This window comes from Penicillium pulvis (assembly GCF_028828015.1).
Source record: "Penicillium pulvis strain IBT 33274 chromosome Unknown contig_10_segment0_segment0, whole genome shotgun sequence".
Lineage (NCBI taxonomy): Eukaryota > Fungi > Ascomycota > Eurotiomycetes > Eurotiales > Aspergillaceae > Penicillium > Penicillium pulvis.
Genome location: NW_026643071.1, coordinates 2,190,085 through 2,202,649, shown reverse-complemented (window position 1 = coordinate 2,202,649; position 12,565 = coordinate 2,190,085). Strand labels below are relative to the sequence as shown.

The following is a 12,565-nucleotide window of genomic DNA, read 5'->3' as shown; positions in this document are numbered from 1 at the left end:
GAAAGATATATAGTTGGTGGCGAGACGCATTTGAATCAAGTGAAACCATATTGTTTTGAGCTATGGGAATACATTCAACAGGAAAATAGACTAAATAATGTACATGACCAACTGGAGTATCAAGGGACAAAAGATATGCCAGATATGCAAATGACGAGCATCTATTGCTCCACAGGCCGCTCAATATCAATAGCCTGAGCCTCTCTCTCTGTGTCATTCTCCGATGCAAGTTCCGGGGCACCGGAGAGAGCAACCGTCCGCTGACTGAGAACTTGAGCCTCCAATCTGGCCCAATCCTTCCACTTCTCGTGCTGTTGGTTCTCTAGCTCCATACCAATCTCAAGCTGGGTCGGGCCAAACTTGGCACCGGTAGCCTCTGCCTCCTCCGCCGCAACTCGTCGCTCAATATCCTCCTGCAACCGAAGCTTGTAGAATTCTTGGCGGGCAATATCGTACGCGCGACTCACGGTCATGTTGGGGGTGTTCTCTAGGAGATAAAGCTGTCGTTGAACCACACTACGGAAAACGTCAGTACTGGGTGATAGAATGAACAGGCGAATTCCAAGCTCACCTTTCACCATCTAGCCTCCTTCCGGGCTGCCGGAGCTGGCTCCAATCGTAGCGTTCATGGTCTTTGCCGGTGGACTCGACAAGCACGCGAGGCCGGGCAAGCTCCCAGGGGTGATCTTTGAAGAACTGCTTTCGCAGCTCATCTTCCTCATATTTCAGCTCGACCGGTTGGAACAGGCGACTAGGCTTCTTGGACTTCCGGCGCTTCTGTTCAACCTCGAACACGATTTGATTCATGTTTTTGTCGTCGGTCTTCACTCGTTGTCGGACCAACTGGTGTTGGTGAGGAACGGTACGGACTAAAACTTCCGAGGGAGGGATATCGCGAACTACATCAACCCATTGTGGTAGCTTGCTGATCTTTCCACTTGCGAATTGGTTGATCGCGGTCTGTCGCACCCGGAGGGCTGTGAGGTTGATTTTGCCCATGGTGGGGGGGACACACAGCCAGAGATAGCTGCGTGTAGACTATCCGTGGGGATTAAAGGACCCGAGATATAGCCCTAGGGCAATTGAATAGGGAAACGCGGGCTGAGATCGTGACGGTGCAGAAGGGTGAGAGATGCCGAAGTTCGAAAAAGATGGGATTGTCAATGCCGAGCTCCGATTGGCCAGTGCGGCTCCGCTGCAAAGCCAGAAAGTCCGTCCATCAGAAAAACACCTTCTTCCACCCCGTTGATCAACCTACGTGCTTTCCACTGCTGTTTTGCTTTCAAGGTCGCGCAGCAGTCAATTTGGTTCTCATGCCATTGGCCTAGGCCTTTCTTTGCGACGCGCATGGCTAACCCAGTGCCACGATGTCTGTCATCTCATGCCTCATCCCAATAGGTTCCCCAGCTCACCGGGCCTGCGAGATCCCCCCAAGCAGGCCTTGGATGAGCTTCTCCTCTCCCGACCACATTCAATGTCTCATCCGAAACCCTCCCTCTCCCGCTCCTCTGTCCGAAGCTTCTCTACTCGGCGCCCCCGACCTTCCGTCGCGTCAATAGCAGACCTTTTTGTTGGCTCCCTTGTCCTGGCAGGTTTCTGCCACGAGCACTCACCACGAGGTCGAGGCTTGTCTACGTTGCATTTAACGACATCAGAATCTAATCTACGGAGGCTCGGGGGCAAAGAGGGGGTAGAGCGTGGTGAAAGCCCAGCACGGAGACGCTGGGAGTTATCTGGACCTTTGGCCCAGCAATCGCGACAAAGATCATGGCTCTGCCATAGCCTGGAGCCGGTGGAGAGAGATAATCCAGAGAGACACAATCTGACATTTCAAGCAAGAGAGAGAGCGGATGAGAATAACGATCACGCGCTGCCCCGATTACCACAGGTTCCGGACGGCAAATCGCAACAGCATTTCGAGGAACACTTTTTCGACTCAATACCGGACGTCCGTCGGTTGACAGTTTCCCCGAAAAAAGATATAATCAACGATAAACCTTCAGAGGTCGCAACAGAGGCTTATAAACCGGAAAATCTTTCCCTCACGCGGGATGACAGAGTGCGGAATGCCGTTTCTGACATATTTCAGCGGTTATTTGGAGATAGATATGATTGGGAAGACGCCGTGGAGGCTATATTGCCTAAACAAACGTTTGTCCGAAAGGTGGACGACACACGCGATGCAATTGAAACTCCATCGGTTGCAAGACTCGTGGAAGCACTGCCCAGCCAAGAACAGGCAACAACTCAGTTTCTTTTTCGATTATACAGAGACCTTCCAGAGCCTGGAGTTGCACATTTGTCCAAGGCCTCACGCGGCCGTCTCTTGAGGCGACTTGCATCGCCTCCAAATCGACGTTGGGCGGATGCGCGTCGTTATCTTGCCTTAGTGGACGATATGAATACCGCGGGGCTTCCAATGTCACGTTCGCTATGGTCCACCGCAATCCATATGGCTGGCCGAAGCAACAATGGCAGGGTCTCGAAACGACGTCTAGTTCACGCAATCGGTCTTTGGCAGCAAATGGAGCATGTAGCTGGGATTCAGGCCGACGACGTAGTCTTTAATATTCTATTCGACGTTGCTATCAAAGCCAATCAGTTCATCGTGGCCGATCGTCTGGAGGATGAGATGAGAAAGAGAGGGATTCGCTTTTCACGTTCTGGGCTAGTCTCAAAAATGTTTTCCTGTGGCATGCGCAAAGATCCGGAGGGGATTCGTGGCACGTTCGATTACTTTGTCCAGTCAGGAGAGCTAGTTGATACCGTTGTGTTGAATTGTGTCATGGCCTCGTTTCTTCGAGCTGGCGACGTCGAGACTGCTGAGCAGCTGTATGGACGGATGCTAAACGCACAAGTCCAACACAAGAAGGGTACCTCAAGTTCTCCAGAAACTTCACCAAGCCTTTCTCCAGAGTTCACATTCTACCGAGCAAAAACCAGGGAGCTTGGTCGCCTACTGAAGAAGTCTAAGGCTCTCAAAAAGAGCCTACCTGCTTATCACCGTGCTCTACAAGACTCTCTACCCATGACACCAGATACGCGGACCTTCTACATCTGGCTTCAGTTTTGCACGCGTGTCACTGGCGATCTGGACATGTTCATGAACGTTCTGCGGGACATGGAAAACACATTCTCAGTTCCACCTCGTCACCTGATCTACCTTTATCTCTTCGAGGGCTTTGGACTCCATGGACGCCGAAGAAAGAACTGGTGGACGGCAGAGAAGCTCCGATTAACATGGCTCTCTTTTATACAAGCAGTACGGGACTCAAAAGCAAGGCATTCAGGTTTTCACCATGATGCTCCAGCTATGGTCTGGGAAAATCCATTAACAAGTGTGGATGTTGAAGCTGAGATACCGGATGTCGATATATCTGCCAAGCCCGATGGGCTCTACATGAGTTTCTCATCCACAGGCAAAGATGCCTCATCAACCACCCCAGAAGAAAAGCCACAGGCCTCTGAGGATCCCGTCGAAGACCACATTGAAGAATTCGCTCGTGATGAGAATGATGTCTACGAAGAAGACGAATTCGAGAACGAGGACATCTCTGAGGACCAACCTGATAACGACCTTGCAAATCTGAACCTCGACGCAGAGGGCATTTTCACGTCTCGCCCATTATCTCTCGATCAAGAAGGCGATCCCAACCATGAGAATCTTGAATATTTGTCACACCGTCTCGAGAATGGCGTCTTTGTTGGACGACGCATGATTATTCTCATCCTCCGGGCCTTTGGTACTTGCTGTGGGCCTCAGGAAGTTATGGAAGCTTGGCTACAACTTGAACAACTCTGGTCACCCAATAAGCGCAAGGCAATTGATGTACTTGCGGTGAAGGAGGTGATTGATGAGCAAATGTCGCGGAATCCACGATAAATGTAAAATAATATGGGGAGAGTTGACGGCCGTGATTTGATACCTGTACATTATTATACACTATATACCGATTCAATTTAGCGCAATTTGTGCAATTCATGTCTTTACCGAGCCAATCTCGTTTTCACTCACCAATCGTCGGCTGTCAGTCACCTGCTCCTCCATCCTGCTTAGCTGGGCAGTAAGACCCATCAATTGATATCCTGAAATTCCCTTTCCAACGTGTGAACATGGACCGGTCAGCTTCTAGCTCTTCTGTAAATACTAAGTCTAGAGCATGCATAGAGCATTATCTCCGGGTCTGAGCGTATGCAAGTGTTTAATTAGTTCCCGAGCCTGAGCGCTCTTATAAAACATCGCAGACATTGATATAGTTGCATATATCCTGATTTGGAAGTCGTTTTATGTCACGTGAGCTCGCGTCTGCGGGAAGGCGAAGACGCGACAACACGTGCGGCTCTGAAGTAAACCAACGCCTTGCATTTGTATGCTTCATCCATCTTCAATACCCTTGCTCTGCCGTCCGATGGCTGATCGAGGGTCATTTACACGGCGTAGACCGGATCTCGAGTTCTACCTGAACCGTGTCTTCCGCAAAAAGTCATTTCGGTTAGTGAACCAACTCCGGTTACATTGAATTGATACTGATAATTCACCAGCCCCCTGCAGCGAGAAGTCATTGCAGCAGTTGTTGATGGCCATGATGTATTCCTTCAGGCATCCACCTCCTTTGGAAAAAGTCTGTGCTTTCAGTTGCCAGCGGTCATCAACAATGGATGTAAGTAGAATCTTCAGGGCAGGGTCTTCAACTCGATTCTAATCTGTACTGTGCAGTAACTATTGTCATTTGTCCTCTCCTCGCTTTGATGGTAAGTGAACGAAACTGGTATCTTCTGAGTTCAATACCTAACAATTGCAGATGGATCAAGTCAATGCTCTCCAAGCCATAGGAGTAGCAGTTTCGACTATCAATTCCAACACACCTTTAGCAGAACGGCGATTGATTCTAGACGATATGCTCTCAGGGCACCCACGCACACGCCTTCTCTATGTGACTCCTGAGCTATGTCAAACAGACAGCTTTAGACGAAACCTGCAAGTCGTGCATCGACAAGGGCAACTAGCCCGTATTGCCATCGACGAGGCCCACTGTATCAGCGAATGGGGCCATGACTTTCGGCCAGCCTACCAGGAGCTGGGATGGTTCAAAAAGAACCTAATTGACCCAGAAGTTCCCATCACAGCACTCACAGCTACAGCCACACCGAGGGTTCGCACAGATATCATCAACATGCTTAACCTAAATCCAACCCAACTCAAACTCTTCAACACACCATCCGCCCGCCCAAACATCCACTACGAGGTCCGGTATCTTGAGGACTGTGGCGAAGATGGTGACTATCAGGTAGAAAATTTACTCAAATACCTTCGCGCCATCAAAAAGCGAAGAGAAGCCCGTTTGGGCGCAGAAGAAGCTGCTCGCTTACCACCAATCTCGGGCATCGTGTACGTCGGACTGCGCGCCATATCTGAGCACCTCGCAAGCCTTCTATCCCAGGATAAAAGCATCTCTGCCGTGGCATATCACGCCGGACTAGCCCCGCAAGAACGAACACGCATCCAATCACTTTGGACTGCACCTCCACCATCAAAGCAAACCAGCAATGGCAAACCACCACCTACCTTCTCCATCATAGTCGCGACAAATGCCTTCGGTATGGGCATTGATAACTCCTATGTCCGGTTCGTGGTCCATTGGACACCACCTCGCAGCTTTGAAGGCTTCGTTCAAGAATCGGGGCGAGCGGGTCGTGATGGCCGTGCAGCTGCGTCTCTTGTGTATTATAACCTTCAAGAACGGGATCGTATCTTCGACCGCATGAACAGAGATACGGAGAACATGCGCAATCGCGGCGGGCCTAAACATCTCGTTGCCAGTACGATGAAAAATCAGGAAGCTCGTCTGGATAGCTTCAAGAAAGTTGTCCGGTACTGTGAAAGCGTGACACGATGTCGACATGATTTGATCAAGGACTTATTCGGCGACTTTGAGTTGGAGGAGATGGGGTCTCAGCAGCCGCCGTCTTCACAAGCTGCTAGGGGAAGTGGACTTGGGATGCCGGGCTCAACGCCATGTGACTACGCTTGTGATTTTTGCAAAGAGGGTCGTGTGGCTCTGGGGAAACGCAAGAGAAAGATGTTATCATCGACTGCTTATATGATTGATGAAGGGTATGTTTGACCTTTATTTTGTGAATTTTTTGTATATCATGTCGATTTTTTTATGCCTGTTATGTTACCGGGGGGTTGGTTGTTTTGCACATTGCATCTGGAGTATATGACCATGTTATTTGAAATGACTAGAGGGGCGTTCTCTTTCTATATTATGATGCCATGCATCAATACCACGTTGAGTCATCTGATCTCCGAGTTTGAATGAAAATGTTATTTATCAAAGGAAATCCGCTTGCCTAGATTCCTAGAAAGATAAGCACTTGGGTACATCCAGCCCTAGAGAAAGATAAGAATGCGTCAGGAGGCGTTCCACTATATTCTCCGATGACAGCAGAATTGTCCTAGGAAGAGTTATATGTCGTCTCCAGGCGGGTTTGCCTTGGGAAAACCTGTGAACTGTAAAGGGACACCGAGAGAGATTACAAGAAAAAGAGAGACTGCTATTTAGCAAAATATCACAACCCATGGAACTTGCACTAAACATTGAAATCGCTGTACCCTTCTGCACTTTTCAAAAAATCAAAACGAAACTTGCCAATGTTTTCAAATTGCCGGTGGCAAAGACAGGTCATTGTCCAGCAGCACTACAGACCCGGTGGGGGAGGCACCTGAACAAATCACATCAGCCACACGTTTCAGGCTTTCACAAATCTAGGTTTTCATACCGCACTGTAGCTACCTCCACCGGGAGGAGGGGGAGGAGATCCGGATCCAGGGGGAGGGGGAGGGGGAGCCTCGCCAGCTGGTGGAGGAGGCGGGGGAGCGGTCTCCGACTGCTGTTGCTGCTGAGCAGCAGCGGCTTGCTGGTAATATTGGTAGTATGCCACATAGTTCTGGTACCCACCATAAGCAGCGTAGGGGTCAGCACCTTGTCCGTAGTACTGAGCGTATTGGGCGGCGTAGTCAGCCATGCTGGTGGCACTGGCACCGGCACCAGCCGCACCGGTCGGACTGGCAGATGCACCTGGGGCTGGGGACTGCGATTGCTGTTGCTGGTAATCGTTACGACGGTTGTTGTAACCGCCGCCACCGTATCCTCCCCTACCGCCTCCATCGCCGCCGCCGCCGCCCTGGTAGCGGTCACCACGGTAGCCACCGTAGTTGTGCTGTGGCGGGTTATCCTTGAAGTTTTGGTATTGCTCCTTGACGTTATTCAGGAGATCTATGCAAAGTTCTTTAGCAGCCTGGACATCATTTGCATCAGGTCCACTGGTATACTTGATTAGTCATGGTCGTTGTTGGCCAGCGTTTATTACTCACGCAACATGTAGGAACATCTGCTCGTCGCTCTCTCGACCAGTGCTGGATTCAAGGAATCCGGATCCGCGGCCCTTGATTTGGACACGGCAACGGGTCTTTTGCTGAATGTGCTTCACGTATGCACCGCCTTGACCGACAACCTGAGCACGCAAATTAAAACCAGGAATGGGTTCGAGATCAATCGGAATACGCTCGTCGGGCCATTTGCGCTGTAACTAATTAGCGGGGTGTCTTGAGTCTACTTTGGGAATAGAATGCCATACACGGCCATACTCATCCCGTTCCACAGGCTCGGGCTCCCGTCGGCGGAATCGTCGCTCGTCGATCAGGTTAGGCAGCTCCTTCTGCATGAGATCATCAATGATTTGAATGGCCTTCTCGAGACCTTCCTTGGTGGTGCTTGTGACATGGAGGTACAAAGGGGGGTGCTATATTGGCGTGATCAGCAATCGATCTTCGTTGACTCGGAGCCATCACTTACCGCGGCAGTCGCCATGTTCTTATCCGGGTAATAATTTCCTCGGGTTGTAACATCTTGTATAAAAGTAAGCAATGAGCGTCTTTACCAACATAACAAGCAAGAAGGCGTACCGGCGCCAGTTTCATCTTTAATCTAGAAGTCACGCAGCGTAGGTCAGCAGATGCAACAGAGGGGATTCAAGAAGCTATGCGTTTAGTTGGTCTTGAGTAAGCTTCGTCCAACCACACAATAGACAATATGAGACAAAAAGGTGCAATTCAAAGGGGATCGGGTCCAAGAGCAATGCATATTGCTTGGCCTCGAGGTAAAGGCATGTCTGGAAGATCAGCGAGCTGACAACAGGAGAAATTTACCATCTGCTGAGTAGATCCCTTAGTCAGGGTATAGCGATTGCGCAAATCGTTGATCTCAATGTCTTTAATGTAGTCGCCGTCGGTAACATAAACGTCTTTTCCTGTACCTTCGCCGGCCTCGTCGGACTTAGCGCCCGGGCTATCGGTCTAGAAAGAGGTTAGCTCAAATGATCACCAGGGCCAGCCAACGATAAATTTTACCGAACGGATCGGAGGCACATCGACATGCTGGATGCCCTTCTTCGCTTGCAACTGGGCATTGATCCTTGCGGCGGCGGCAGCTAGTAAGACCACACAAGTTAGCATGCCATTGAATCAAAGCGCAAGACATTGTAGGCGCATCGCGAGACGTACCTGCTGCTGCTGCAGGATCAGCCACAGCCGGCTTTGGTGCTCCATCACCAGCGGGACTGCGCGCTTCGCGACTCAATGGACTGCGAGTACGTGTGGACTCTGATTGTCTTGCGGACGGAGATCGCGAACGGCGATCAAACCGGGAACGACGGGGTTCAGGCTCAGTCTGATCAAAGCGAGATCGCTTGGCGCGGCGCTCGTCGTCGGCCATTTTGAAGTATGTAGGTGAGGTAGCGGTGAGGGGACGAATTGGAGGAGTAAAAAAAAAAAAGTACCCGATAAATTGCGGGAAGGAGGTTGGGCCAGGAAACGGAAGTCTAGCGCGATAAAGGCAGGTACAGAGGCTCCTGAGAGCAACCAAAATTCTGCGGAGCGTGCCAAACAAGTGATCAAATGCGCAGAAGTGTCACCTCCCTGAAAGATGAACTAGAAGCTTTTGAAATTCCCCAAGACGGTAATTGATACCAAAGCACATCGAGAAAACGTTCGAGGTCATGTGACTGTGAGAAGTACGTGAGGCTAGTCCCAAATGGGGCTAGCTTGTATGAGTCAGCGCTGGCCGAGGTCGGAGCTAGCAAAAAGAATCCGGAGAGTCTAGAAGTGATTCATCGCACAACCCTTGGTGTTCTTGAACTCCAAAGATGGCTTTCAGGCACTCACTGGCGCTGACTTCAGCGTCAGCGTCGACTTTGTCGTCGGCTGCAGCTGCTGCCCGGTCTCGCACCGCTGCCGCTCTGCCCCGTTTCACCACCATCCGTGCCTCGTCCAGCTCGACTTCCGCCCTGGCCTACAAGGCATTGCACCGCCGGTCCCCTCTTACCTTGCCGGTCAATGAGACTTCTTCCCAATGGGACGCCCCGACTGCTGTCTCGTCCATTCTTTACGAGACTCCTGTCCCGCCTTCCAACCCTCCTAAGCGCCACGTCCTGAACTGCTTGGTCCAGAACGAGCCCGGTGTCCTGTCCCGTGTGTCCGGTATCCTCGCTGCTCGTGGCTTCAACATTGACAGTCTTGTCGTCTGCAACACTGAGGTCGAGGATCTGTCCCGCATGACCATTGTCCTGCAGGGCCAGAACGGTGTCGTCGAGCAGGCTCGCCGCCAGCTGGATGACCTTGTCCCTGTCTGGGCTGTGCTGGACTACACCGACTCGGCTCTGGTTCAGCGCGAGCTGCTCCTCGCCAAGGTCTCGGTACTTGGTCCCGAGTTCTTCGAGGAGCTGCTGCAGCACCACCGTGAGATCACCACCCCCGGTGATCAGGAGAAGGGTCACGGCAACCAGACTGCTGTGGAGTACCACCCTCGCAACCTGCCGCTCAGCCAGGGTCTGCGCCATAAGCACGAGCACTTGGATGCTATTACCCGTCTGACCCACCAGTTCGGTGGTAAGGTTCTGGATATCAGCACCAACAACTGCATTGTTGAACTGTACGTGTCTTCAATATTCCTTCCCTAAGACGGTGCTAATCTAATTCTGAAATAGCTCTGCTAAGCCCAGCCGTATCGACTCTTTTCTCAAGCTCATTGGTCCCTTCGGTATCCTTGAGTCCACTCGCACTGGTCTCATGGCTCTGCCCCGCTCTCCCCTGTCGGAGCAGAGCGAGGAGATCGAGAAGGACGCCGGTGATATTGTCGATGCCAGCACCCTTCCCCCTGGTTAAATTGATTGTTTCCATCTGTCAATTCAAAAACTTACATACCCAATATGATGGTCCTCCGTTGCGCTTTCTTAGCTTGCTGCGGTCCTAGTTATCCGTTCTTATCTCGATGTCTTCTTTTTATCGATCTGTAAAATGTTATATGTCTGATTATGCTTTCGGTTTTTAGTAGATGCGAATATCTTGCATTTTCCTCATAACAATTCTTGAATACTTGAGTGGGTCAGGCTAAACGCACTTTCCGGGGTGGATAGCGCCACGGTTTTAAGGCTGAGATTAGTTACCCAATCCGAAGTAACGGATTTGCAGGTCTTTCTACCTTCAAATGTCGAAGCCAGTGAAAACATAATCCTGCTGCTAGTATGCCCACAAGAATGTCCGCATTTAGGATGTTACGATATATCTAGAGTGAATCAGCATTCTAATCTTTACGTTGCCCCCCCCCATGTAAGATCACGTAATGTCTTTCTTGTGATGTTGAAAGATGAATGTGATTACTGGCACCGTCCTTCAAATTCACACTATGGATACGGAGTAAACTATTTAATAAAGTATACTAACTCATAGCCTTTAAATTGATAAAGTGACTAGCCGCCATCATCCATTGCCTGCACAACCACCATAACTAGGCCCACCAGCAGCCCATTGAACCTTGTTATTCTTCGTCCTCGTCCCGACCCTAGCACAAATGATCGATGTATGCCCTTCATACTCAAAAGCATATCCATTCCTTTTGCTTGCAGTCGGGATTCCATTGATTGTCTGCTTAGGGCGAGGTTCAAATCCCAGTCTAGGCCGGCTATTTTTGAGACCAGTCTCGCTTTGAGCGTGGCTTGTCACCCAATCCACAGACGACTGCGAAGCTGCTTTCCAGCAGACGATGCGGGATTTTGAGAGTGATGATTTAAAAGCCGAACATTCTCATTGCAGTTCAGCTCGACCGAGGTGGTCTCGCCTACTGAAGGCGTGATGTACGCTTGCAAGTGCACCCTTTCTCGTATTGAGATTGTGGAAGATTCTCGTCCAGTTATTGACAACAAAAAGCCTACCTTGTGGGGAAATTTGCTTCTTCTTTCCCAAGTATTAGTCTCATACTGCTTTTCTCATCTTCTTGCCTAGCCTACGTACTCTTAATATGTATCCTACTATTAACGGGGTACTCTTAGGATTCCACACCCTATTGTCGTATGTACTAGCTGTCTCGTTAGAGGAGAGTATATAAATATGACTTTTAAAGCTATGTCGCCATCCCTTCACCTTCCGTTCGGAAATGGATGAATTACGTTGCTTAGATCCCCCAGTCCACGCAAATATATTTTGACCACCAAATTTCAGCAATTCCCTAAACTTCCTCGAGTATGTACATATTGTACTATCATACATATCTATGAAAAGTAATAGGCCACAAGGAAAAGTCCCTATATATTTTGGATGCTGAGATCAATCCTGTTATAATGTGTCACGTCTACTATGGTGTTCAAATGTTCCGGCTGCGCAGCTGGCTTAGCTCGCTTACAGGTTACTTTATCGGCAGGAAGCCATGGAAGGTTTATCTATGGCGAAGTGATGTTATCGAGCTGGAAAATGGTGTTCAAAACTGGAGGAGGTTGCTACTGTAAATTCACCAGGGTCAGATGTACCAAAATCACGCTAGTAAATTGCCTAGCTTTGGATACCTAAGCGCCTCGGAGTCCGCGTTCCCATATTTTTTACCAGCTTTTTCAATCACCTCTTTCATGATTATTGGCCAAAGCCATGCCCTTCAACTTTCTGAAACGGCACAGAGAGAGAAGTGAGTAGCCCACCTCACTAAGCCCACGATCAAATACTAAATACAAAATGCGGAGTCAAATCTAACAAATATCCGGCATCCAATGTCCACCGAAAGAATCTCTATCCCCCTCAATCTTCCATCAAATTCCAGTCCCAAAGTGTGTTATTTAGCCTTCCCACAGAAATCCGAATCATTATCTACGAGCTGCTTTTCGGAAACCGTTCCCTGCACTACCAGTGTGAATGGATGGAAGGAACGGACAACTGGGTTGTCTATTCGTATGGATGCTATTCAAAAATTGAAAGAGTAGATCAAGACGAATGTCAATTAAGTCCAAAAATGGACCATCCGTGGCAGCATTTTGGGGGATGTGCATTGTTGTTAGGTTTTTGTTTTCGTGCTGGAAGGTGTGAGTTACAATTCTTCCTATCTTGTATTCTACCGCGTGATTCATACACCAGGGACTCTACAGATTACAATGATAGTAATGATAGAAACAGATACACCGAAAGCCTACTAATTCTCTACGGCAGCAATGAATTCCGATTTGCATATCAGGGGGATACATG

At 49.6% G+C, this 12,565-nt stretch overlaps 5 protein-coding genes across 5 annotated transcripts; 3 read left to right on the top strand and 2 right to left on the bottom strand.

Moving 5' to 3' along the window:
• Positions 1–161: 161 nt before the first annotated feature.
• On the bottom strand, positions 162–999 carry rsm25 (mitochondrial 37S ribosomal protein mS23; the record flags this gene model as incomplete). Its single annotated transcript, XM_057060406.1, has 2 exons — positions 162–516; positions 572–999. The coding sequence occupies 2 exons, from the start codon at positions 997–999 to the stop codon at positions 162–164; spliced, it is 783 nt and encodes a 260-aa protein (XP_056927329.1).
• A 382-nt stretch (positions 1,000–1,381) lies between these two features.
• Positions 1,382–3,883, top strand: N7503_000844 (pentatricopeptide repeat protein; the record flags this gene model as incomplete). The annotated part of the gene is made up of 1 exon (XM_057060405.1): positions 1,382–3,883. One exon carries the CDS (start codon positions 1,382–1,384, stop codon positions 3,881–3,883), a length of 2,502 nt encoding a protein of 833 aa, XP_056927328.1.
• A 526-nt stretch (positions 3,884–4,409) lies between these two features.
• N7503_000843 (putative RecQ family helicase RecQ) lies at positions 4,410–6,113 on the top strand (the record flags this gene model as incomplete). Its single annotated transcript, XM_057060404.1, has 4 exons — positions 4,410–4,492; positions 4,543–4,661; positions 4,718–4,752; positions 4,803–6,113. Coding segments are annotated over 4 exons (1,548 nt in total), but the record flags the coding sequence as incomplete, so codon positions are not given.
• A 589-nt stretch (positions 6,114–6,702) lies between these two features.
• On the bottom strand, positions 6,703–8,777 carry N7503_000842 (KH domain-containing protein; the record flags this gene model as incomplete). Its single annotated transcript, XM_057060403.1, has 9 exons — positions 6,703–6,726; positions 6,784–7,327; positions 7,379–7,587; positions 7,642–7,806; positions 7,860–7,912; positions 7,970–7,991; positions 8,213–8,359; positions 8,414–8,493; positions 8,567–8,777. 9 exons carry the CDS (start codon positions 8,775–8,777, stop codon positions 6,703–6,705), a joined length of 1,455 nt encoding a protein of 484 aa, XP_056927326.1.
• A 430-nt stretch (positions 8,778–9,207) lies between these two features.
• Positions 9,208–10,225, top strand: N7503_000841 (acetolactate synthase regulatory subunit; the record flags this gene model as incomplete). The annotated part of the gene is made up of 2 exons (XM_057060402.1): positions 9,208–9,992; positions 10,048–10,225. 2 exons carry the CDS (start codon positions 9,208–9,210, stop codon positions 10,223–10,225), a joined length of 963 nt encoding a protein of 320 aa, XP_056927325.1.
• Positions 10,226–12,565: the final 2,340 nt, after the last annotated feature.